The following is a 24648-nucleotide window of genomic DNA, read 5'->3' as shown; positions in this document are numbered from 1 at the left end:
TGAAGCTGAAACTAACATACCATTGTAAAGCAATTATACTCCAATAAAGATGTTAAAATAAAAAAAAAAAAATCTTTTTAAATTTTAAAACACCATCCCCTGGAACTACCTTTTCAGTTGTTGCTGGTCTCGTGTCTGTTAATCTCCATCTTGTGATTGGCTTGGTTTGTCAGGAATCTTCAAAAATCCATCTCAACTATTTGGTTACAGGAGCAATGATTTTGCCCAAACCTGGGATCTATTACTTCCCCTGGGAGGTCAGTGCCGGCCAAGTTCCTGATGGGGACACACTGAGAACGTTTGGCAGGTGAGAATGTTTTTTTCACATGGTGGGGGTATGTTTAAAAAAAATTAAAAGTCTTTTTTTAAAATTATAATATTTTAAAAATTATTTTTAAAGTATATATATATATTTTATAAATTTATTTTATTTATTTATTTTTGGCTGCGTTGGGTCCTCGCCACTGCACGCGGGCTCCCCCCAGCCGCGTCGAGCCAGGGCCACTCCTTGCTGCGGTGCGCTGGCCCCTCACTGCGGTGGCCTCTCCCGTTCGGAGCACGGGCTCCAGGCACGCGGGCCCCAGCAGTTGTGGCGCGCGGGCTCAGCAGCTGTGGCCCGTGGGCGCCCAGGATCAGCCACCGTGGCGCATGGGCCCAACCACTCTGCAGCATGTGGGATCCTCCTGGACCAGGGTTGGAATCCGTGTCCCCTGCACCGGCAGGCAGACTCCCAACCACTGCACCACCAGGGAAGTCCCCTAAAGTACATATTTTTAATTACTAAAAAATCACTTATTTTTACATTTTAAATTATTTATTATTATATATTTTCAAAATTATTTTCAAAATTAAAATAGTCATAATTTTATCTAATTATTTTTATTTTTTAAAATAAATTTATTTATTTTTATTTATTGTGTCTTCATTCCTGCGTGCAGGCTTTCTCTAGTTGTGGAGAGCGGGGGCTACTCTTCGTTGCAGTGTGTGGGCTTCTCATTGCGGTGGCTTCTCTTGTTGCGGAGCACGGGCTCTAGGCATGCGGGCTTCAGTAGTTGTGGCTTGCAGGCTCTAGAGTACAGGCTCAGTAGTTGTGGTGCAGGGGCTTAGTTGCTCCGTGGCATGTGGGATCTTCCTGGACCGGGAATCGAACCCATGCCCCTTGCATTGGCATGCGGATTCTTAACCATTGCGCCACCAGGGAAGTCCCTAATAATTTTTAAATGCTGAAAAATTAATACATATTCATTGTAAAAAATGTAGACAATCCGTAAGGGTGTAAAGAAAGCAAGTAAAGGGCTTCCCTGGTGGTGCAGTGGTTGAGAGTCCGCCTGCCGATGCAAGGGACACGGGTTCGTGCCCCGGTCTGGGAAGATCCCACATGCCGCAGAGCGGCTGGGCCTGTGAGCCATGGCCGCTAAGCCTGCGCATCCAGAGCCTGTGCTCCGCAACAGGAGAGGCCACAGCAGTGAGAGGCCCGCGTGTGGCAAAAAAAAAAGAAAGAAAGAAAGAAAGAAAGTAAAAATCACCTGTAATTCCACTGTCTGGACAACCACCCACCGCTAACCTTTTGGTGATTACATGCTTTTCCATGTGTGTTTGTGTGTATATGTGGGTGGGTGTGTATATACACAATATGTGTATATACATATATACTGTGTTAGTCACATATTGCTGTGTAACAAATCACCCCAAAATTAAGTGGCTTAAAATAACAATAAATGCTTATTTTTTCATACTTACTGAGTGTCAGGAATGTGGGAGTGGCTTAGCCGGGTAGTTCTGTCTCAGATTGACTTTGAAGATTGCAGTCGAGATGTTAGCCAGGGCTGCCAGCACCTGAAGGCTGGCGTGGACCTGGAGGGTCTGATTCTACGATGACTCATTCACATGTTTGGCAATTTTGTGCTGCCTGTTGTCAAGAAGGCTCACTTCCTCAATACGGATTTTTCTATACGGCTGCTTGAGAGTCTTGATAACATGGCAGCTGGCTTTCCCCAGAAGGAGTGACTCAACAGAGAGGGCAAAGAGAAAGCTACGATGTCAATGACCTAACCTCAGAAATGACTCTAGGTCATCTCTGCAATGTTTTATTGGTTACACAGATCAGTGCTAGTCAGGGTGGTAGGGACTACACAGGGATGTGGATGCCAGGAGATAAGAATCATTGGGGACCATCTTGGAGACATATATATACATACATGTATAAATATTTTAAGCTAGATAAGATCCTATTATATTACTATATTGTACCATACTTAACTGTGTATGGTAGACCTAGTTCCATGCCAAATATGTAAATCTATATCATCACTTTAAATAGATCCATTTTATTTCATTGCATAGACATACCATAATTTATTTAACCACATCTATTTATTTAACCAAAAGCAACTGATTTTCAACAAAGACATCAATTTAATTGAGTGGGGAAAGTATATTCATTTCAACAAATGGTGCTGGAACTACTGGATATTTTTATGGGGGTAAAAAAACATCTTGGTCCCTACCCCACAGCATACCCCCCCCCAAAAAAATCATTCTGATTGGATCATAAGCGAACAAGCTAAAACTATAAAATCTTTAGAAGAAAACAGGAGAAAACCTTCACATACACCTTGAGATAGGCAAAGATTTCTTAGAGTCAGAAAACAAAAACCATAGGGACTTCCCTGGTGGTTCGGTGGGTAAGACTCCGAGCTCCCAAAGCAGGGGGCCCAGGTCTGACCCCTGGTCAGGGAACTAGATCCTGCAGGCCGCAACTAAGACCCGGCGCAGCCAAATAAATAAATAAATATTCAAAACAAAACAAAAACCATAAAAGAAAAATAATGTATAAATTGGACTTCAACAAAATTAAAAGCTTCTCATCAAAAGCTACCATTAAGAAGATTAAAAGGTAAGCCACGAACTGGTAAAAAATAAGTGAACATGTGTGTGTATATTATCTATATTCAACAAATGATTTGTACCTAGAATAAACAAAGAACTCATATAACCCAATAAGAAGACAAAGAACTTAATTTTTAAATGGGTAAAAGATTTAAACAAGACACTGCCAAGGAAGATATACAGAGGGCAGATAAACACACGAAAATTTGTTCAACATTATGTGTCATTAGGGAAATGCAAGTTAAAACCACAATGGTACGGTATTTCATGCCCACTAGAGTGGCTAAAATTAAAAAGACTGACCGTATCCTGTGCTGACAAGGATTTGGAATGACTAGAGCCCTCATATGTTGCTGGGGGGAAAGTAAAGTGGCACAACCACTTTGAAAAACAATTTGGCAGTTTCCTTTAAACAGACAGATTGACCATATGACCCAGAAATCCCACTTGGGTATTTCCCCACGAGAAATGAAAACATATGTCAGCACAAGTCCGTAAGCAAACCAAATCAGCTGGTGAGGATAATAATAATTTATTGATCCATTCAACTGAGTGCTACCAAGCAATAAAAAGGAACAAACTACTGATTTACCCAACAGCATAAATGGGTCTCCAAACCATTATGCTGAGTGAAAGAGGCTAGACACAGAAGAATTCATGCTGTTAGGATTCCATTTACATGAGGTGCTTGAGTAGGAAAACTCACCTGTGGAGACCAAGAGCAGATCAGTGGTTGCCTGGGGTGGGAGGTGGGGAGACTGAGTTCAGAGGGGCACAAGGGGAATTTTGGGGGTGATGGAAATGTACCGAAGCTTGATTGGGGTGCTGGTTACACAGTGTATACTTTTGCCAACAGTCAATGAACAGGTCCCTTTTAATGATTTAATTTATACCTCAGTTATGTAGACCTAATTAACCTTTTCTGTTGCTGCCACTTTAATTTCTCTGATCCGAGTGAGGCTGAACATTTTCCCATGGATGTACTGGCCTCCCAGAACCTTTTAAACTTTGGGTTGGTTCTATGGATGGAAATGATCACACTTACCTGACTTCCAGGTTGTACAGCTACGACATGACAAAGTCCCGAGTGACCCTGATGGCTCAGCACAGATCTGACCAGCACCCGATCCTCGTCTGTACCAAGTTGGTGGAACCGTTCCAAGCCCAGGTGGGCTCCCTCTACATGGTCCTTGGGGAGCTGGAGCAACAGAAGGGTAAGCCTTGGCTTCACACACCCTTTTTCACTCTGGGTCCTGAGTGGGGCAGTCTTTTGGGTGCCTGGGCTTGGCTTCTGACCCAGCAGGGGTCCCTCATTGGGGTTAACATTCCTTCCAAATCAGCCCACGAGTTATAGGGACTCATAGGAAAGAGATGTGATTGGGCTTGAGGTGCACCTGCCGTAGGGAAGCAAGAAAGGGGGGAGAGAAATCATTAATTTCTGAAGGCCTACAACATGCCAGGCCTGGTACTAGGAGGTTTGCTTAAATCTTTTTGAATCTGCTTACCAGCCCATAATGAGTCATCTTATGGGTATTTCATAGATGAGAAAACTAAGGCTCAGAGAGGATGGGACTGGAGTAACAGGCCAGGAAGTCAGGGTAAGAGAAATAAAACACAAGGGAAGGAACAGAAGCAACCTGGGAGAATCTCTATGGCATCAAGGGTTGAAGCCTGACCTTTAAAACCTAGGTACTTGTATTCTTTGCCTCCCTCTCTGGCTGTCCCTGTGCCATTTTCCTTCACATGCTTTATGTAACTATAACATGTTGTATCTGGTTATTTTAATTTAACGTTATATCATAAGCATTCCCCCATGTCTTGAAAAATTTTTTCTAGGTATACTATTTAATGGCTATATAATATTTTACAGATGAGATGTGTGCACTAATTCACACAAGCATTAGACATTTGTATTGTTTCCATTTTTTGCTCTTATAAGTACACTGTACATTAATTGGTTAAAGAAACTATGAGATATTCAGCCAGGAGAATATTATACAGCCATCAAAAATGGTGTTGTAAATTTATATCAGTTGACATGAAAAGATGTTCGTAGTATTTTACTGAGAAAAAGCAGTTTACAAAACAGTATGTATCATATGATCTCATTTTTGTTAAAGATTTTTTTTTGTTTGCGGTACGCGGGCCTCTCACTGTTGTGGCCTCTCCCGTTGTGGAGCACAGGCTACGGACGCGCAGGCTCAGCGGCCATGGCTCACGGGCCCAGCCGCTCCACTGCATGTGGGATCTTCCCGGACTGGGGCACGAACCCGTGTCCCCTGCATCGGCAGGCGGACTCTCAACCACTGCGCCACCAGGGAAGCCCTAGACATTTTTTATACACATAAAAGTTTGAAATATTATTTACCAAAACGTTAATAGTAATTATTTCTGGGTGGTGGGGCTGTGGGTTTCCTTATACTTTTATTAGCATTCGACAATGAAAATGTATTGCTATATAGCCAGAGGGAAAAAACAGTTTAAACAATCTATCTAGATATATATTAAAAATGCGGTAGTTAATAGCCTTTAACTATTACCAATCTTTTGGTCCATTTTCTGATTATTTCTTTAGGGTAGTTTCCTAAAAGTGGAATTGCTACATTAAAGGATATGAACATTTATGTTTCTTGATTTACACTCCCAACTTACTTTCTAAAAGTTCCAGTGGTTTTTAACTCTGGATGAAATGCACTAGAAAAAAAGTAAATGGGGCTTACTTTAATTACGTTTGATTTAATAAAAGTTAATCTTTATTCAGGCTTAAGCCTTTGAGCTCAGAGTCCCTGCCTTCGTAATTGATTTGAGAGAAGCATCAGGAGGAGGGGTGGAGATGGGTACAAAGGGCCTTGAATAAATCATTTCCACTTTGACTGCAGCCCACTTCACCTGAGACTCCCTCCTGCACTCCTGGCCCCTACAGGGAGTCCTGGGAGCTCTCAGGAGCCAACTGCCCAGTATCTGTAACTCAAAGGTCTGGTTGCAGATACAGAGAGGGGTTGATACTAAGGTGGGACATCAGGCCAGGACCAGGGTGGGACCTGGAGAAGACATTTAGAATTATTTGTGGGAAGAAAAATGGAAAAAACTTTAAAGTACAAATTCAACCCATATAACTTTTGAAATTTAATGTTTTCAAATCAAACAAGCACAAAAGTAGAATGAGCCTCCATGAACCCGTCACCCAAATTCAGCAGTGATCCACATTCCACTGTTGTGTCATCATCGCCCGCATTTACTTACTTATTTTGCTGGTGTATTTTAGAGCAAATCTGACATCATTTCATTTACCCATAAATACCTCAATGTCTATCTCTAACATCACAATCACGCCCAACAAAATGAATAGCTGTTCCTTAATATACTCTAGTACATACCTTGTCTGTGTTCATTCCCCTCCTCGGCCCCAAAATGGCTTTTTACAAAAAGTTAGTTTAAAAGCAGGAGGCAAACAAAGTCCATGCATTGCCTTTGGGTTACATATCCCAAGTCTCTATAACGGTTCTGTCTTCCTTTTTTCCTTTTTTTAATGCCATTTATTGGAGAACTTGGGTCTGGAATTAGCTAATTGCTTCCTCCTGGTTGCATTAAACCTGCTCTTCCTTCCCTTGAGTTTATCCTACCTTTTTCTGAACGGATTGTATTTCAGGGAAACCAAATGGTTGGACGAGGGAACGTTCTTTAGAGAAGAATCACAGTGAATAAACGCAGGAGAAACAATTAAATTCTAAAGTCACCATGTTAAAAGCCCCGAGGAAATAATAAATCCAGGCAACGATCGTTATCACTGGCCGCTCAAATCATTAGGTGGAAGCTTGCCGGGAACACTGTAGCTCAGGTGATCAAACATTACAAAAATCGGACCGATCGATCGTGTACCTCTGGTGTGATGCACCAGGAGAGCACAGACAGTACTGCTCTGATGTTGTTTTTTCTTGCCAAAAAACAAAAAAAAATGGAACCTCAATAGTCAAGCCTCAGACCCAGCAGGATTCTTCCTAGGCTCTGGCTAGTTTACCACTTACCATTATTTTCATCACAGTGTGTAGGGTTTTTTTTTTTTTTTCTTAAAAAAAATGTTTCCCCTGAGTTTCTAATTTCTGAGACTACATGAGGAGGGAGGGCAGAGTGTGGGCTGAGCTTGGCAGTGGTCGCTGACCTCCAACCTGCAGTGGCATGTGTGGCCCCCGGCCAGGTCTGAAGTCCTGTGGGGACACAAAGGTCAACCACACACGGATCCTGCCCCGTGGCAAGGTTGGCAGTTCTGAGGATGGGCTAGAGGCCCCCCCAAGGCACCTTTCTGAAATGTTTGCACACGAAAGAGAAGAAATGCCAGCCACGTGCCAACACCAGCTGGCCAGGACACCCCGCAGGGCCGAGGGCTTCCAGTCCAGGGATTAAGATGTGAGGATACAGCCTCGGCCCCGCTCTGCTCCAGGGGCCCGCGTGGAATACCAGGCTGAAGGTTACCCGCCTATAGCAAGAAGCTGCCCCAGAGCTCGCACCATAAATCCCACCTGTTCTGGTTTCCGTTCACCTGACTGCTTCCTGCCCTCACAGGCCTTCCTTGTGTCCTCTCGAACCTTCAAGCCCCTTTCTCTGGGACTTGCCTGAAACCTGCCTTTTCCCCCCAGGCAGCAGTTCCCCTCCTGCCCTCCCACGTGGAGCCTCCCAGGCCCCATTACAGAACCCAGAGCTGGGGCAGAAATCCTGCCAGCTCCTCCTGCAGCACCAGTTCTGCCACCTCTGCCCCACTGCTGCCTGACTTACCCGGACCCGCCCGCCTCTGCCACCTGAAATTAGGTTCCACCCTCAGTATCTTTCTGCCTCGTCACCCATCGGGACCACCTTCTCTCCTCTCCAGCTTGACCTCACTATCATTTCAACCACTTTCCTGGCAGAAGTTCCAACCCCTCGTCTTTCATCATTCCTCCCTGATTAAACCCCAATCCCACCCAACAGTTGATGGAGAAAGTTCACAAAGCTCCAGGGATTCCTAGCACAACGGTTTCAAGGTCTCTTATCTCTTCCGGGCCCTTCACGCTGCCTAGAATTCCTTCCACATGTCCTGGCTGGTCCCCCCTCCCCCTGACCTGCAAGAGTTATTTCAGGCATTCACGCAGGACCCCCTGCGTCATCACCTCCCCATCCCTTCCAGCAAATTACCTCACCTCCTACATCCCAGGTAAAATTGAGGCCACAGCTGCAGCCTCTCCTAAAATTATATGCATCCACACCCATCGGTAGCCCCTTTCCTCCAGTCTGGGAGAGAGGAGGGTCCCTCCTGCCTGCGGTGCAGCCCCTGTGCTGTGATGCATGCCTGCCTTCCTGCAGGGGCTTTGCTTTCTCAGCTGAATCCTTAACCTGTTACCACTGGTTCTTCCCTCCCAGCATATAAAGCGCTCAAGCCTCTTCTGTATTAAAATAATAGCAACAATAATGTCAAGTTCAGCTCTATCCCTACCTAGCTGTGACCCTCCTCCCTCCACAGTCAAACTTCCTAAAAGAAGATCTGTTCTCCATATCACCCCTCCTTATCTCAGACTCACACCTCAACCCACTGCATTCTGGATTGAACCCACACCCTCGGCAGTGGAAGTGCAGAGTCCTAACCACTGGACCACCAGGGAATTCCCTCAGCCCTTCTCCTTTGCTGCAGGTTCTTTTTCTTTGCAAGAAGAGATTCCCCTAAATGACTATTTCTCTGGCTTCATAAACTCCTTTCTCCTCCCCTGCAGCACTCTTCAAATGCCGTTCTTTTATTCCATTTACACAGATCTTTTGCAGATGGACTAACAGAATTGCCAAACTTGTCCCTGTAATAATCATACTTCTAAAGTTCACTTCCATTTTTAATAACTTTTCTTCATTCACGGGAAGAAACATGTTCCACTATCTGTATCTCGAAGAGAAGGTTTCCCCAGGCTAAGGGGAGGAAAGAGCTGACAGGCATTATTATTGTAAGGAAAGTTCTGTGAAATTAAGTCCAATACTAAGAAAATCTTCATACAGGAAGTTTGGAAACATTTGACCTATGCTTCTATTTTGAGATTTTTAACTGCGAATTAGAGCACCCTGATTTTGTCCTTGCTCTCCCTGTGTCATCCTGAACACATGCAGCTGCTCTGTGAAAACTATTTAGGGCCACATGTGTCACAAGAAAAGGTCTAGGCCTTTCAGTGCCAAATGAAGTTTAGGCAAATATCCTGTTTGATTGATCAGTATAGATGAGCCAGTTATTCCTGAAGAGGCCTGAGTGATGAGAATCAACAGTCTATATCCATCCACAGATCCACATACTGTCCCATGCTCTCCCCCCCCCCCCCCCCTAGGCCATGCAGCCCCTACAGTCCAGCGCTGGGGCCGACAGAAGCTGAGGACACACAGGCAACCTCATGTTTCAAATGAGTTCATCTCTCTGTGTTGAAGCCTGGAATCTACACAGTCCAGCTCTCTGAATTCTGTCCCCGGGCTCTGTTAAATCAGTAAAGTGGCCTAGACTAGACGAAAAGTTAGGCATAGATTTTAACCACAGAGAGCCTCTATCTCAAAACGGCATCAAAAGAGGACGGCGTAATGTTCTAGAACACTGAATGTATTCATTGACGTGCCCAGAGAGCAGAGAGAACGTAGTGCAAAAAAAAAACAAACAACCAAAAACAACCTATTAGGGCACACCCCAGATGTCCTTCCTATTTGGTGTCACCTGAACATTGACAAACCTTTCCATCAGCTCACCACAGCATCTGCTAGAAGCGCCCCCAGCCCCTTGTCCAGGATGGGATGACTTGCCCCCGTAAGGCCAGACTCTCCCCTTGGACTGATTAAATATGGGGTTCTCTTTGCTCCAATTACCAATGCCAGTGAGCCCTACGAAGCCAAGGGGCCGTTCCTTTGGTACAAATGGAGAACTAGGGTGGTGATTGAGACTGCTCCTCAACTCTGGGCACTTGGGAGCTACAGAGAAGCTGGGAGGAGTTAAGATGACAAAAGAGGGGAGTAGAGGCTACATCTCTGGGCCGGAGTGGAATTTTCAGGCTACCCCCTGAGTTTCAGCCCTGTGCCTGTAGTGAATGGTGGGCCCGCAGTTCTGAGGCCCAAGTAGACAAATGGTCATCATCCTGTAAACCATCCTTCTCACCTGTGCCCTGTCAGACTCTTCTGTCAAAACCCAGGACCGAGAACAAGTCGAGGGGAAACGGCTGGAATGCATCTGCAGGGTGTGTTGCTGACACTGCCTGTGACTTGGTGTCTGTGTCTTTCAGATGGAGACTGCGTGGTGAAGGCCCGGGTGCTGACTTGTGTGGAAGGAATGAATCTCCCCTTGTTAGAACAAGCCATCCGGGAGCAGAGGCTGTACCAACGAGAGAGGGACAGCAGCCAGTAGAAAACAAAACAGCAGCTCCTGGCAAACCGCCCCACCCCTTCGCCGCCGCCGCCGCCGCCGCCACCCCCGCGCTGGAGCTGCTGCCGAGAAGATGCAGGAGCTTCCCGGAGAGAAGAGGGGAGGGGTTGTTCACTGGGATTGCCCCAGAAATGGGAGCCTAGAGATCAGAGGTCGGGCTCTGGGGCCCTGGGCGCTGGGCCCCGTGTGGGTCCTGGAGGGTTGCAGAAGGTCCTCGTGAATAAAGCCATGTGGTGTGACGTAGCAGTGCGTGCACGTGGTGCAGCGCCGGCAGGAACCAGCAGAGGGAGCCTCGGAGCAGGCAGCCGGCCCGGCAGTGAGGCTGCGGGAGCGCAGGGTTTCTGGTGAATTCTGGGCTGGGGGCCTGAGGGGAGAGCGCTGGGGACGCTCAGGACCTGGTGGGTGGGCCCGGGACACAGTGGGTGCTGCTCCTGCCAAGGTTCTGCCCTCACAGGAGGCCAAGCGTCCCCAAACAGGCCAGGCCCAGCACCTCGCCCTGGCCATGCAGCCTAGGGCAGGACTGTGGCTTCAGAAGCCCTTCCTGACCCCTCCCCCCGGGCGGCCCTTCCTGGCAGCCTTCTGCCCCCGGGGTCCAGGCCTGGCTGGGCAGGGGCGGGGGCGGGGGCTGGGGCAGGAGAAGTTTGGGCCCTCCTGTGCTCCGTAGCCCGGCCCAGGGCAGCTGCTTCTTGGGGCCTGGGGCTTTCTGCCTGGCGTGGGCTGGGCGAGGGGCATCCCTGCGCCACACCAGGTTCCCGGCGATGGGCTGGGGCTGGGGCTTTGGTGGGTGGTGGGAGCCGGGCCTGGGCCTGGGCGGCCTGGCAGGCAGAGCAGGGTGAGCCCTGGGGGCCCCAGGCCTCAGGAGCCGGGGCGGGGGTCGGGGCTGGGGGGCCTGGGCAGGGGCCGGGCAGGCTGTGCCGTGGAGGTTGGAGGGGCAGCGGGGGTGCTGGGCATGGGGGGCGAACGCCCCAGGCGCCTTCTGTTTCCAGGGCGGCTCTGCGGGCATGGATGTGTTCCAGAAGGTGGAAAAGATCGGCGAGGGCACCTATGGGGTGGTGTACAAGGCCAAGAACAAGGAGACCGGGCAGCTCGTGGCCCTCAAGAAGATCAGGCTGGATTTGTGAGTTCTGGGACGGCCTCTGAGACCCCCTGGTCCAGGGGTGACCCACAGCCCACCCATCCGTCCCTCATCACAGGGTTTTGTGTTCCACTCCTTTTCCGAGTGCTCCCCAGTTACACGGGGGCCACAGAGGTGCAGCCCTCATGCGTCCTCACCCCGACCAGGCTTTGCCCCCCGGCCGGTGGGGGTGACGGGTGTGTGCCGAGGAGCACAGAGCCCCATCGCTGGGGAGGGGGGCGGGCATCCTTAGGGAATAAGGAACACAGGTGACACCCCCCACCCGCCCCCCAGCAGAAGGGCCTGTTCAGCTGCTGCCTCCACTGCTGTACCACTCTCTTCTCCAGGGAGACCGAGGGGGTCCCAAGCACTGCCATCAGGGAGATCTCCCTGCTCAAAGAGCTTAAGCATCCCAACATCGTCAGGTGAGGCCTGAAGGAGCCGGGAAGTGGGCCTCTCCCAGCCCGGCTGGGAGCCGCATGCTGACTGGTGTCGCCCGGCCAGGCTGCTGGACGTGGTGCACAGCGAGAAAAAGCTGTACCTGGTGTTTGAGTTCCTCAGCCAGGACCTGAAGAAGTACATGGACTCCACCCCAGCCTCCAAGCTCCCCCTGCACGTAGTCAAGGTACCGGGGGCGGGACAGGGTGGGGGCAACCAGCGAACGCCTGCTCGGCCAGCCCCGCCTCTGCTCAGCCGGCCCCGCCTCACGCTCGCTGTTCCAGAGCTACCTGTTCCAGCTGCTGCAGGGGGTGAACTTCTGCCACTCGCATCGGGTCATCCACCGAGACCTGAAGCCCCAGAATCTGCTCATCAATGAGTTAGGAGCCATCAAGCTGGCTGACTTTGGACTGGCTCGGGCCTTCGGGGTGCCCCTGCGCACCTACACCCACGAGGTACCGCAGGACAGAGGGGAGAGAAGGGATGCCACCCGTGCACCCAGCTACCCTGAATGATGCTGTTTGCTTGTCCCCACAGGTGGTGACACTCTGGTATCGTGCCCCCGAGATCCTCTTGGGAAGCAGGTTCTACTCGACAGCTGTGGATGTCTGGAGCATTGGTTGCATCTTTGCAGAGATGGTAGAAAGAGGGCCACACATGGCCGCGGGGAGGCCACAGGCAGGGTCCTCTGGGGTGGGGGGTAGAAGGGGCTCTGATTCTCCTGCTAGAGGTGGATTAAGGGGTGTTTGGGACTGGCTAAGGTCTTTTTCCAGAAAAGGCCAGGATTTTTTAGCACAGCCCTGGGAAAGATATCTTGGAGGTGCCTCCCTGGTCTGGCCTCTTTTCTGGTATTGGATTCTGCATGACAAGGGAGTAGACCCCACACCTTCTCCCCTTCCCCGTTCCAGGTGACTCGCAAAGCCCTGTTCCCTGGCGACTCTGAGATTGACCAACTCTTTCGTATCTTTCGGACCCTGGGGACACCCAATGAAGCCATGTGGCCAGGAGTCACCCAGCTGCCTGACTATAAGGGCAGTTTCCCCAAGTGGACCAGGAAGGGGCTGGAGGAGATCGTGCCCCACCTGGAGCCAGAGGGCAAGGACCTGCTCATGGTAGGTACAGGTGGGCGGCAGGGAGGCTGAGAAGGACCTCCTCACGCCAGCTGCTGCTCTCGCTAGAAGTGTCCCCTTTGTCATCCAGCCTCTTATGCAACCCTGGTTCCTTCTGAGTCCCAGCTCGTCTCTTTGCTGACCCCTATACAGAGTTGGCTTGTCCCCATGTGTATTCATTGCTCCACCTGGAAGCCTCTCCCATGATAAGTCCAATGTTCATCATCCCTTTTAAAACTTCTCTCTGCTAGTTAGCTCTGTTTTTATGCTGTGACATGTGCCCTTTTTCTTAGTTGCCTTGTGTTTTGGTAATTTTTTCTCGTGGGCATTATTACCCCATCTAAGCTGTAAGCTTTCCCAGCAGGGACCACACCGCCCACTGCCTCGGTACTCCGGTACTCCTGCAGTGCATTCCACAGCAGTTACTCTTCACACGAGGCTGTTCAGAGCAGGCTGCTCGCTGCTGCCGCGGCCCCTGCCCCAGTCCTCACTCACCCCTCCGCTTGTACCCTCTTGACCCCTTGGGCTGGCCCAGGCCAGGCTGCCCAGAGGGCCTCAGGCAGAGCTATCCATTCTTGCCCACGTTTCTCCTTTTAGTCTGGTGTTGGGTCAGAGGAAGGCAGGGCAGGAAGTTCATCTTCAGGCTCTGTGTCCAGCTTTCCAGAGGGCTGTGTGCATCTCCCAACCCAGTGCCAGGAGGATGGCGTGGACTTCCCACGGAGCCTCCTAGCCCTCCATCCTGGCTACTCTAAGGCAGGGGGGGTCCTTCCACAGCCGGGCCAGGTTTAGGGATTTTTGTGTTTCTGCCCCACCCTCAAGCATGCTCCCTGGACAGGTTTGGTTCCCTCATCCTGATACCTAGAGAAGAGTCTGTCTCAACTAGAACTAGGCTGGAGCCTGGAAGGCTCCCTAAGGAAGCGGGGAGCCTGACTCGGCCTCAGTAACGTGGAGGAGACAGGGGGTGACTTAGGGCTGGACTAGAATGAAGTCTTTGTCCCCAGATTCCGGGAGCGTCCAGAACTGGTTCTCAAGCCGGGAGGTACTGGCTTTGCGCCGTCTGGGTGTGGCAGCAGCTCTGCTTTGGGGCTTGGGGCCCCGGCCACCCCTGGGCCCAGCCTCTCTCTTCCTCCGCAGCAACTCCTGCAGTATGACCCCAGCCGGCGCATCTCAGCCAAGGCCGCCCTTGCGCATCCGTACTTCTCGTCCACCGAGGCCTCCCCGGCCCCGCGCCAGTGTGTGCTGGAGGGTTTCTGCCGCTGAGAAGGTGTGAGGCCTCAAAGCCTCTCTCCAGCTGCTGCCCCTCTGCCTCCCCACTCACTTCCCAAGAAAGGGGACACATCTGGGGAGAGAGCAATTTGGCATCAGCCGTCAGAGGGCTGAGTTTGGGTTTGTCCTGCCAGCAGGTTAGCGAGTTCCTGTGTTTGTTGGGTTTGCCGGTGCCGTTTCAAGATGGGGGCGCAGAAGCGCCATGCCCGAGGGGGTCCGTCAGAGGCTGGGTCCCCTGGCACCAGAATGGCAGGTGCTGAGGAGAGTAGGAAGCCTGCCCGGGCCTCCAGCAAGGCCTCCTAGTGCCCTTCCGCTGCCCGGCTCTCAGTTGCAGAGCCAGACCCCGGGGGAAAGGGTTTCTCCCGGCTGGTCTTCTGGATTTAAAATGTTTTGGGGAAGAGTTGAGTTCCAGTTAAGAGTCCCAAGCTAAACAGGAAGTGGGGTGAGGGAGAGAGGACATTTTCCTGATCCTGGGGCAGGCCGGGTGTTCTAAGTAGTTGTCTTGTCACCTGGGATATGCTTAACGTTTGTTTGCTTCTGGCTTTAAGAACAGAAAATAAAACTGATGCATGCCTGAGTTTTCCAGTGTTTCTCTGCTCAGGGGGGACACGAGGTACTTGCTGACGAGGGGGAGGTTGACAGCGGGCTGAAGACAGTTCCTGGCCTGAACTGAGAAGCCCTGAGCCGGTAGGGAGTGGGGGGTCGGGGGTGGGTAGGGCATCATCCTCCGTGGCCTGCCCCCGTCGGGTCCTTCCTAGAGTCAGAGGAGCCACAGGCCTCCGAAAGCACCTTGTCCCCAGCAGGGCCAGCTGAGCGTGTCCACTCCCCAGGACCCAAGTAGTGCTGTCCCTCACGCTCATGCCCCAGACGAATCGACTCTTATGTTCCCAGATGTGAACAAGACGCCAGGAGAATTCGTTTATTGGAAGCACTGGGTTGAGGGAGGAGGGAGGAAAACAGAACTGCTGATCTCCATCCAGGTCAGGGGATGGACTGGGCACCAAAGTCAGGGGAGGGAGCCCAACACCGAGAGTCAGTCAGACAGAGGGAAGACCCACCCCCTCGGATCGGGCTGCTCTGGGGGCAGGGGTGCATGCATCCTACCCTCCCCCCTCACACACGCTCCTGTGACTGCTTTGGCCCCCATCAGCGCAGAGAGCGCAGGCCAGTGCGGGAGGCCGAGTGGTAGCAGTGGTACCCCTCCAGCGAGGCTGGGAGGAGCAGCAGGCCACTCAGGGGGTCCTTCCGGCAGCGCCCCATGGCCTCCTTGTAGCTCAGCCGTTCCTTGGAGATGGGGTCTGTCAAATCCTTCTCGTAGCTGGCCTCGTCCTGCAGGAGTTGGGCCAGCTCTTCACTGATCATGCCGGAGAGCGTGGCCTGTGCGATGGGGATGCGGCCCGTCCTCTTGGGGTCGATGAGCCCTCCGGTCAGGTGCTGCACCCGCAGGTGCGGGAGCATGCTCTCCTGGGGCATCCAGCCCTTCTGAACGGCCTCGCCCACCGACAGCCTCTTCTTAGTGACGGGGTCCTCGATGCCGGTGAAGCCCTTCTGGGCATTGAGCAGCCTCTGCATTGAGCTCTTCTCGATCAGCCCCCTCTCCACAGCCTTGTGCACGGAGTAGCGCTCCCGGCTGAGGAGGTCCACGATGCCCCCCGTGGCTGCCTGCGCCTCCAGCAGCTTCTGCCCGGTAATGGGGTCCAGCATGTTCTTGGCCACGGCCGTCTTGATGGTGACCTTGTTGTCCGTGGTTGTGTCGTAGACGCCGGCGATGGGGAAGTTGTCCTCGCTGAGCCCGAGAGAGAAGCCGGGAGAGAAGAATCCGGTGCTCTGGGGGGCCGGGGAGGCCAGCAGGGACTTGGAGATGATGGTGCCGATGGAGAGCGGGGAGCAGGGCTTGGTCTCCCCGGCCACGAGCAGGGCGAACTCGCTGATGGGCAGGTGGCCGTCTGTGTAGAGATGGTACTCCTCCTTGGAGATGCGCCGGCAGCGCAGGGCGGCCTCGATGGAATACTGCTTTCCGCTTTTGCGGTCCAGGAGCACAGACTCCTCCCCATGGGGACCCGAGGTGGTGACCTCCTCCCAGTCACACTCGAGCTCCTGCAGCTGGAGGTACTGGCCTCGGTCGATGATGCCCCTCTTGTAGGCCTCGTACGGGGACATGTCCTTCCCCGTCTCGGGCTCCAAGATGGAGATCTTGGTGGAGAGGTTGGTCTCTCGCGTCTGGGTCTCCTGGCTGAGCTCCTCCCGGCTCACCTTGGTGTGGAGGTCCCGGAGGGTCCTCTCCTTCTCGTAGATCTGGTCCTTCTCGCGGAGGATGGCCGTCTCGAGCCGCGAGAGCTCGTGGCCCCGCTGGGCTGCCCTCTGCCGCTCGCTCTCTGCCTTCTGGCCGAACAGCTTCGACTCCTCCCGCAGGCTCAGCACCTGCTGCTGCATCTGCGTCTCCAGCTCCCACAGCTTCTCCTGCAGCTGCCTGCACTCCTGGCTCTTCCGGTCCCGGGCCTTCTGGAGCTCCGCTTCCTCCCGCGACCAGGTCCTCCCCAGCGCCTCCGCCCGCTCTATCTGCTCCCGCAGGCGCCTCGCCGCCTCCTCCCGGCTCTGCCGGGTTGCGCGCTCCCTGTTGAGCATCTCCCACACCCGGGAACGCTCTCCCTCCAGGACCGGGTCCTTCTCCACCCTGATCACTTCCTTGTAGATGGTCTTCGCCTGCGGTTTGCTTTTCTGGAGCACGTCGATCTGCACCCGCAGCTTCTCGCACTCCCGACGCAACTCGGTCGCCTGGGTCTTCTCCTGGTCCAGGTCCCGCCGCTGGCCTTCCACAGACTGCTCCAGGTGCGGGTCCTTCTCCAGCTGGACCACCTCCTCCGTGATGACCTCCTGCACCGCGGGAGGCCGCTTCTGCAGCTCCTGGACCCTCAGGGTCAGCTGCCGCAGCTCCCTCTCCACGGCCAGCTTCTTGCCGCGGTCCTCCCAGGAGCTGAGCAGGCCCTCGTCCTCCTGCACAGCGGCCCGCAGCTGCTGCACCTCCCGCTCCAGCTGCCGCCGCCGGCCCGCCTCCTCGTCCAGGCTCCGGCTCAGCCGGCTGTGCTCCTCACGGCGCTTCGGGTCCCTCCGGGTGACCACCACCTCCTGCACCACCACCACCTCCTCGGGCCGCCTCCTCTCCAGCAGCAGGTACTTGTTCTGTAGCTCGGAGACCGCGTCCTCGGCCGCCCGTCGCTTCTGGGCCGCCTCCCGCAGCTCCTGGCGCAGCCGCTGGGCCTCCTGCTCCAGGACCGGGTCCTTCTCACGGCGCACCACCTCCTTGTTCACCGTCTTGGTCTCCACCTTGGAGCGCTCCCGTCTCCACTCGTCGCGCTCCCCCTGCAGCCGGATGAGCTGCTCCTGGGCCCGCCCGCTGCCGTTGACCAGCTCGTTGAGCTGGGCCTTCAGGTGGGCCATCTCCCGCAGCACCTCCGGGCTCCTCTCGTGCCTCACCACCTCCTGCGTCACCTGCTTGTACTCCACCACGGGCTTCTGCGCCCGCAGGGCCACCAGCTCGGGCAGCAGCCGCCCTGCCGCCTGCTCCACGCTGCCCCTCCTGCGGGCGGTCTCCTGCAGCTCGGCCCTGAGCCGCGCCATCTCCCGCTCCGTCTCCGGATCCACCTGGAAGATCTCGCGGACACGCTCCTGCAGGTCCACCCTGGGCTTCTGCTTCTCCTCCGCGCTGTGCTTGCCACGCAGCTCCTGCAGCTCCCTGGCCAGCGCCTTGTTCTCCTGCCTCTCCGCCTCCAGGCAGCCCCTCAGCCTGGACGCCTCTTGGAGGAGGCCCGGGTCCTGCTCCACCCTCTTCACCTCCTTCACGATCACTTTCGGCTGCACGGCGCGGATCGCCTGCTCCAGCTCCGAGATGCGAGCCTGCAGCCCGGCCACGGCTGCCTCCGCCCCCCTCCTCTGCGCCGCGTCCTCCTGCACCTGCAGCCTCAGGGCCTGGGCTGCCTTGACCATCTCCAGGTCCTTCTCCACCCTGACCACTTCCTTCAGCGCGACCCTCTCCACACTCACCTCCTTCTGCCCGAGGGCCAGCAGCTCCGTCTTCAGCGCCTCCAGCTGGGCCAAGATGGCGGCGTTCTCCCCCCGCAGGAGCTGGATCTCGCTGCTAAGCTGGGCCGCCTGGCTGTCCAGGCCAGGGTCCCTCTCGATCTGGGTGACCTCCTTGGTCAGCAGGTGAGGCTGCGTGGCCTTCCTCTGGTTCTCCAGCCGCATGACTTTCTGGGCCGCCGCCTCCAGATCTGCCTGCAGGCCAGCCCGCTTCTTGCGCTCGTCCTCCACCTGGGACTTCACCCTGGACAGGCTGCTCTCCAGCTGGGGGTCCCGGGAGAACTCCACCACTTCCTTCTCCTCCAGTTTCTCCAAGGGCCGCTGGGTCTTCAGTTGCAGCAGCTGGCTCCTCTGCCCCCCTAGCTCGCGCTGCACCTGGGCCACCCGCTTCCTCCCCTCCTCCAGCTGGGACTTCAGGGCCTCTGACTCCCTCCGGGCTCCGGCTGGGCTCTCGGACCCCTGCTGTGTGTCATGGGTCACCTGGATGTCCTCACTGAGCTCCTTCTGCAGGGTGAGAGGAAGAGGGGAGAGTCCTGGGGTGAGGGGAGGAAAGGGGTAAGCCCACCACACCCTCCTGAGATCCGGACCCTTCCCTGCTTCCTGAGACTTCCTAGTAGGTCCTGGGAGGTGGAACTGAAGACCTGGGATGCTTGGAGGCAGGAGTTTGAGAGGCTCCATCAATGCCCCGGATGTTAGGATTCAAGGCAGCGTTCAGGCCGCGTTTGCACTAGAGCATGCAAATAGGAAGGTCCTCCCTTCCTCAACTTTCCCCCTTCCACTTCCACCCAGGCTCCCAGAAATGGGCCCGCACTCCTCTGGGGGACCCTGGAATACGCCTCTGGGTGGGAAGAAGCTGGCCAGTCACCAAGAGTCATGGAGAGCACCTGGCTCCTGGTCTCTCAGGGATGGAGACCTAGGTGGCCTCTTGCCCACTGGGGCTGGATCCTAGGCTGAAGACTCTGTGGGGATTCTCTTCCGTCCCCACCGGAGCACTGCCCAGCAGCGAAGCTGCGACCGCACTGAATGACATCTCCTGTCCTGGGACAGCCTGTAAGAGCTGCTGGGGGAGGAAGGAAGCAGCACCTCCCTCAGGCTGCTGAGCTGTCCCGGGGCCGCAGGCTGCAGTGGGGGGAGGAGGGGGCGTCTGTCAGGTCAGCCACCGGGCCAGGCTGCCTAGTGCGGGAGCGGATGGGCCTCACCCCCATACCTTCTCCAGAATCTTTCCGGCAAACTCCAGCTGGTGCAGTTGCTGCTGGTGCACGGCTGCAACCTCAGCGTAGGCCTTCATCAGGTTCTTCTCCTGGAGAGGCCACAGGGAGGTGGGGGAGGGCGGTGTCAGCTCCCGCCTCAGAGGCTGCAGAGCCCGGCGGCGGCGGTGTTGAGGAATGAGGGATACAGAGCCCCGGCTCACCTGGGCCTGGATGCTCTCCTGCAGGGGAGCCACTCGGGGTCTCTTGGGGGCCAACCCCGCCTGGGTGGGCTCCAGGGAGCAGCGGTAGGTGTCTGCCTGCAGCTCATAGTCCTGAGCAGCGGGGAAAGGACAACAGGCTGGCCATCAGTGGGGGAGGTGGGGACTGTCAGAGGGAGGGAGGGAGGGAGGGAGAGATAAAAGGGACGAGCTGAAGTAACTGCTTACCTGGAGGGCCGCCTGCAGGTGCTGGGAGAGGCGGGATGCCGTGGCCCTGTCCTGCTCTCGGCCCTGGATCTCCTGCAGCAGCCTCTGCGGAGGCAGAAGGGAAATTCAGGAAACACCACTCACCTGGACTTTCCTCCAGCCGGGCGCTTTCAGGGCCTCAGGCAGCCAGCACCGCCCAGAGGCGGGAAGGGCTCTGCGGGAAACTGCCTTTGCTTGGTGTGATCCACCGTGGCCTCTGCTCAAGACATTTCACCCCTCCACACACACACCTGGCCACGCTATTTATTCCTCAGGCCTCAGCCTGGGTGTCAGTTCCTTCCAGACTGCTTGCCCCGACCCCCATGCATGTCCCGCAATGGGCTCCCACAGCGCTCTGGCTTCTCCACCAAAGCACTTAGCAGTGGGCCTGGATGCACCGGCCTGGGATGCACCGGCCTCCGCCTCAGACTGTCCGCTGCCCCAGGGCCGGGCCGTACCCCCGCCCCTGGTTCATTACCAGCATGTAACAGGGGCTTGGCAAGTATGAGGAAGAGGATGCAGTAGGAGTTGGAGCCCTCAGGAGCATAAGGCCCGCTGTCCACCTCGGACCAGACAGAGAAGGGCTGGCTGTTTCTGTGGGCAAATTGGAGCATTTGGGGTGCGGGGTGTGACACAAGGCCTCTGGGGTCTGAGCTTTGAGGTCATTAAAACACTGGCCACTAGAGGGCCACATGCACACAGGCAGCTCTACCCTGCTGGGGAGGTGGCCTGGGAAAGGGATGTGGCTTGAGGGCACAGCTCTGGGTACTGGCCCCCAGGTCGCCTGCAGCCCCAGATCCTCACCTTCTGCACCTGCAGCTTGTAGGCAATCTGGCTGGGCCCGTCTCTGGGCCGCATCTCGTTGCGGGGCAGGTGCTCCAGCCAGGAGTTCAGGTTGTCCCTGCAGTTCTTGAACTGCTGGTAGGTGAGGCCAGCGTCCTGCACCATTTTCTCCCTGCAGGAGGACGAGGCCCAGAGCAGAGGTGAGAGCTGCCCTCAGGGGACAGGTGAGGGGTGCACGGAGGAGGCTGGTGGGTGCCTCCCTCCCTGGGACAGGTCAGGAGGACTGAGTGACCCACCATGCCGATTCCCTAACTCTGGCCCTGTGCTGGAGCTGCGCATTCAGAGATGGACCGGACACTCCCTGCCAGGTACCACCTGGGAGGGCGGTGCCGTTATTATCCCTTTTTTCTTCCTTTTTAAATTTATATGGATGCACCGGGTCTTAGTTGTGGCACATGGGATCTTCGTTGCCGTATGCGGGATCTTTAGTTTCGGCATGTGGGATCTAGTTCCCCAACCAGGGATCAAACCCGTGCCCCCTGCATCGGGAGCGTGGAGTCTTAACCACTGGACTGCCGGAGAAGTCCTCTATCCCATTTTAGAGGTCAGGAAACTGGACCTCAGAGAGGTGAAGTCGCCAGTCCAAGGTCACACAGCTCACCAGCCGTGGCCACCGTGCACCGTGGGGCTGTGCCATGAGCCGCGATGGCCCAGCACTCACCGCAGGTCCAGCTGGTCACCCACGGAGTGGTAGCGGTCCGTGAGGGCCCGCACCTGGCGCTGCTGGCGCGGCAGGTCTTGGCAGAACTCATGGAGACTACTATGCAGCGTGCCGCACGTGCGCTCGGCGGCCTTCAGCTGGCGGTGCAGCCCCAGCACGCAGGCCTGCTGCTCCAGCAGCTCCCTCCGCTGGCGCTGGGGCAGGAGGGGACACAGCGTGATGCACCCTTATGGTTCAGTCGTATGCCACGTCCACCCTCCACCTGCCCTCAAATGCTTGGTCAGGCTGTGGCCCTCTTCTGCCAGGAGGCCACCCAACCCCTCACCTGCAGCTCGCTGACCCTCTCCTGCAGCGCACCTGGGCCTGCAGGGATGGGGGCCTCCTGCATCAGGGTGGACTCGAAGCCTCGGATGACCCTGTCCGCATCCCGGATCTGCCGCTCCAGACCCAGGGCAGCCTTGGCTCTGCCACAGAGGAGGAGGCCAAGGGTCAGACACGATCTTGGCCACACCCACGCGGCCCCTCCCAGCGGCCGCCGCCCCCAGAGCACTCACTTCTCCCCATAGAGTCTGCAGAGAACCTGCAAGTCGCTGTACTTGTTCTTGACGTTGCTGAGGACCACGGGTAGGCGCAGGGCGGCGGGGCCCGCGGGCTGCCCTGATAGAAGCGCCTCACATGCCTGCTGGGCTGCCGCCTTCTCTGCTCCCAGGCTCTGCAGCCGCTGGGCCGTGCCCTGGGGTGTGGGGCGGGGCTCAGGATCTCTGCTCTGGGCAGGTGGCTTCCACCCAGCCTTCCTGCCGTGTCAACCTAACTCTGCCCACGAGGCCCGGCCCGAGAGTGTGGTGCAGACGTGCTCAGGCTCAGTTCCCAGGTAGATGACCGTGGGCGGGTCAACCTCTCTGACCCTCGGTCTCCTCATCTACAGAATGCTCGATGGGAGGTTGAGACGAGACCCTGTGAGTCAGGAGCTCTTGCCCACCTTGGCCTTCATGTCACCATCCTGTTCGCAAAACCTTCAGTTCCCTGCCCCCTCGCTCCAGGTCAGGCAGCAAAGCCCTAGCTCCATCCACTTGGGGTTATTGCGTTGATTCTTTTATCAGTTATTCACTCGTCTAGTCCATAAGCCACTGGTGCCGACTCCATGCCGTGCACTGCCTCCTTTCCAGGCAAACTGGACCCCCGACACCCCTGACGCTGTGACTTCAAAACCCAAGGACCTATTTGGAGACTGCCAGGTCCCAGCGCAGTGGTAACCAGGGCCCGGCGTGGGCAGAGGCATCGTTGAGGCCGTGTTACCGCACAGTGCCTCCTTCTGCCACTCCTGCTTCCTCCCCCTGCTGCCCCAGGACCCCATCTGCAGCACCTTTCCCACCTCTGGAGCCCTTCCGCCCCCAGCCAGCGCTCTGAACCAGCTGGAATGCTACAGAACACTGCAGAGTGAAAACAACAAGTTGCACGATAACGTGAACAACGTGCTTCAAATTTTTAAAAACTATATCCAAACAATATATTTGAGTAGAAACCGGTTTGGAAGGATGCAACCCAAACTGCTGCCCCCCAGGTTGGGGGAGGGGCGGATTTCACTGTTAGCACTTCTGAGTCCTTTTGTGATCATGTTTATACTCCTGCAACCTCTCCAGGGAGGCTCCCTGCCAGCCACCCGGGAGAAACCACCCCTAAGATGCTCCAGGCTTCCTGCTGCTCTCAGGACTCTCGCCAGAACACCCCTCCAGCGTGGGGTACAGGGCCTTTACTCTGAGCCCTGCCCCTCTAGAACCTTCCTGGGCCTTGCTACACTTCATCCTCAGGACACCCAGACGAGCTGGGTATTATTGTGCCTTTTCTCAGGGATGAGGAAACCAAGGCCCAGAGAGGCGGAGTGAATTGCCCAAAGTCACAGAGCCAGTCAGTGGAGGAGCCAGGATGGGAACCAGCTTGCATGAGTTCTGGACTGTCCACTCCCTTCTTCCACCTCGGGGCCCCATGGCTGCTCCCACACTTGCCTCGTCTTTACTTTGTGCACCCCCCCAGGGCCGGACCACTTCTTATCCCAGCTGCCCTGGTTCACCCACCTTGTGGCTTTGGATGCGGCCCTCCAGGTCCTCCAGTGGTGTGGTGTGGCTCAACGGGGCCCGGATCCAGGTCAGCACCTGCTTCTCTATCTGCCCCAGGTCCTCCTCCAGCCGGGTCATCTGTGTCAGGAGCTTCTGGGCCTGTGGGTCGGCTGGGGCTGAGCTGGTTGGAGCTGGGGGAAGAGAGTGCCTGTGAGGGTCCAGGGCCTACCTCATGTCTGCCTGTCTGCTTGGTGGGCCCCTCCCTGAGTGACTGCAGAGGGTCCTGTGTGGGGTAGGGCGGGAGGGCCATGGGCAGGGCCTAACTGAGGGAGGGACATCCCCAGGGGCTTGCCAACCCAGGAGACGGAATCCCCAGAGCAGAAATCCTTAATTCAGGGTCACCCCCTGCCCGTGGCAGCCCTCACAGTGACCAGAGTCGAGTCTACTCACTCTCTCCCAGTAGTGCCTCCCCCTGTTCCCTGGCCAGCCCTCGGTACCCTTCTGGCTAAGCTGTAAGGGCTCTGCAGCACTGGCCTTCAGGCGGCTCTGGACTGTGGTCAGTTTCTGCTTCAGGGCCTGCAGCTCCGAGGCCAGCCTGGAGCAAGGAGGAGGTCAGAGAAGGACGTCCCTCCACTCTCTCCCCTCGGCCCCAGCAGTCACTGGTCCAGGCGAAGGCCGGGCAATGGCCTCAAACCACAGGGCCCATTCTGGGCCCACAGCCTGCCTCCTGCCCCTGTGGATCCCCAGGCAGACTCACCTGGAGGCCCTGGCCACGGCTTCAGGGTCCGGAGCTGGGATGCAGAAGCAGGCGGCTGGGGCACGTTTGGTCTCGCCTGCCGGGCCCTGGACCAGCCAGGTGTGCGGGTCAGTGTTGTCCATCAGTGTATACCGTTCACCCTGCAGCAGCTGCACCTAAGGGGCAGGTGGGGAGGGGCTCATGCAGGCTCAGGGGCTGGGCCGGAGAAGGGATCAAGGCCAAGGTGGGTAGAGGCTGGGGACGGGGACAGGTAGAGGGACAGGAGCTGGGGCAGTGGTGCTGGGGTAGAGGCAGGACAGGGCTTGGAGAGGGGTAGTGCTCGGGCAGGCGTGGGGCGTGGGGCGTGGGGCGGGGGCAGTGGTAGGAGTGGGTAGGATGGGG

At 55.6% G+C, this 24648-nt stretch overlaps 3 protein-coding genes across 4 annotated transcripts in view; 2 read left to right on the top strand and 1 right to left on the bottom strand.

Moving 5' to 3' along the window:
- Positions 1-215: 215 nt before the first annotated feature.
- On the top strand, positions 216-10276 carry TEN1 (TEN1 subunit of CST complex). The gene is made up of 3 exons (XM_007454327.1): positions 216-307; positions 3946-4103; positions 10155-10276. Exons 1-3 carry the CDS (start codon positions 216-218, stop codon positions 10274-10276), a joined length of 372 nt encoding a protein of 123 aa, XP_007454389.1.
- A 351-nt stretch (positions 10277-10627) lies between these two features.
- Positions 10628-14798, top strand: CDK3 (cyclin dependent kinase 3). The gene is made up of 8 exons (XM_007454326.1): positions 10628-10638; positions 11281-11411; positions 11756-11833; positions 11913-12033; positions 12131-12301; positions 12384-12485; positions 12755-12958; positions 14090-14798. The coding sequence occupies exons 2-8, from the start codon at positions 11296-11298 to the stop codon at positions 14213-14215; spliced, it is 918 nt and encodes a 305-aa protein (XP_007454388.1). The 5' UTR covers positions 10628-10638; positions 11281-11295; the 3' UTR covers positions 14216-14798.
- A 328-nt stretch (positions 14799-15126) lies between these two features.
- EVPL (envoplakin) overlaps positions 15127-24648 on the bottom strand; it is a 17035-nt gene continuing 7513 nt past the window's right edge. Inside the window, exons 12-22 of one of the 2 annotated variants that reach the window (XM_007454325.1) lie at positions 24268-24422; positions 24008-24105; positions 23529-23701; positions 22011-22189; positions 21782-21920; positions 21457-21650; positions 20757-20907; positions 19935-20018; positions 19710-19820; positions 19506-19598; positions 15127-18802 (exon numbers count right to left, since the gene is read on the bottom strand). In XM_007454325.1, coding sequence (XP_007454387.1) covers positions 15368-18802; positions 19506-19598; positions 19710-19820; positions 19935-20018; positions 20757-20907; positions 21457-21650; positions 21782-21920; positions 22011-22189; positions 23529-23701; positions 24008-24105; positions 24268-24422 — 4812 coding nt within the window. In that variant the 3' untranslated portion in view covers positions 15127-15367. Of the gene's footprint in view, positions 18803-19505; positions 19599-19709; positions 19821-19934; positions 20019-20756; positions 20908-21456; positions 21651-21781; positions 21921-22010; positions 22190-23528; positions 23702-23941; positions 24106-24267; positions 24423-24648 lie in introns of both variants that reach the window. The other variant, XM_007454324.1, reaches the window with a different exon arrangement.

The sequence above is a fragment of the Lipotes vexillifer genome, unplaced genomic scaffold (assembly GCF_000442215.2).
Source record: "Lipotes vexillifer unplaced genomic scaffold, Lipotes_vexillifer_v1.1 scaffold518, whole genome shotgun sequence".
Taxonomy (NCBI): domain Eukaryota; kingdom Metazoa; phylum Chordata; class Mammalia; order Artiodactyla; family Lipotidae; genus Lipotes; species Lipotes vexillifer.
Note: the sequence above shows the minus strand (reverse complement) of the source record. Positions and strands in the feature narration are given on the sequence as shown.

Excerpts from the sequence above, each read along its gene's own strand:
- CDK3 (XM_007454326.1), top strand. The coding sequence starts at position 11,296 with ATGGATGTGTTCCAGAAGGTGGAAAAGATCGGCGAGGGCACCTATGGG. Across the intron at positions 11,834-11,912 it reads AAGCATCCCAACATCGTCAG|GCTGCTGGACGTGGTGCACA; the intron begins GTGAGGCCTGAA and ends TCGCCCGGCCAG. Across the intron at positions 12,959-14,089 it reads AGGGCAAGGACCTGCTCATG|CAACTCCTGCAGTATGACCC; the intron begins GTAGGTACAGGT and ends CTTCCTCCGCAG.
- TEN1 (XM_007454327.1), top strand. The coding sequence starts at position 216 with ATGATTTTGCCCAAACCTGGGATCTATTACTTCCCCTGGGAGGTCAGT. Across the intron at positions 308-3,945 it reads ACACTGAGAACGTTTGGCAG|GTTGTACAGCTACGACATGA; the intron begins GTGAGAATGTTT and ends CCTGACTTCCAG. Across the intron at positions 4,104-10,154 it reads GGAGCTGGAGCAACAGAAGG|ATGGAGACTGCGTGGTGAAG; the intron begins GTAAGCCTTGGC and ends TGTGTCTTTCAG.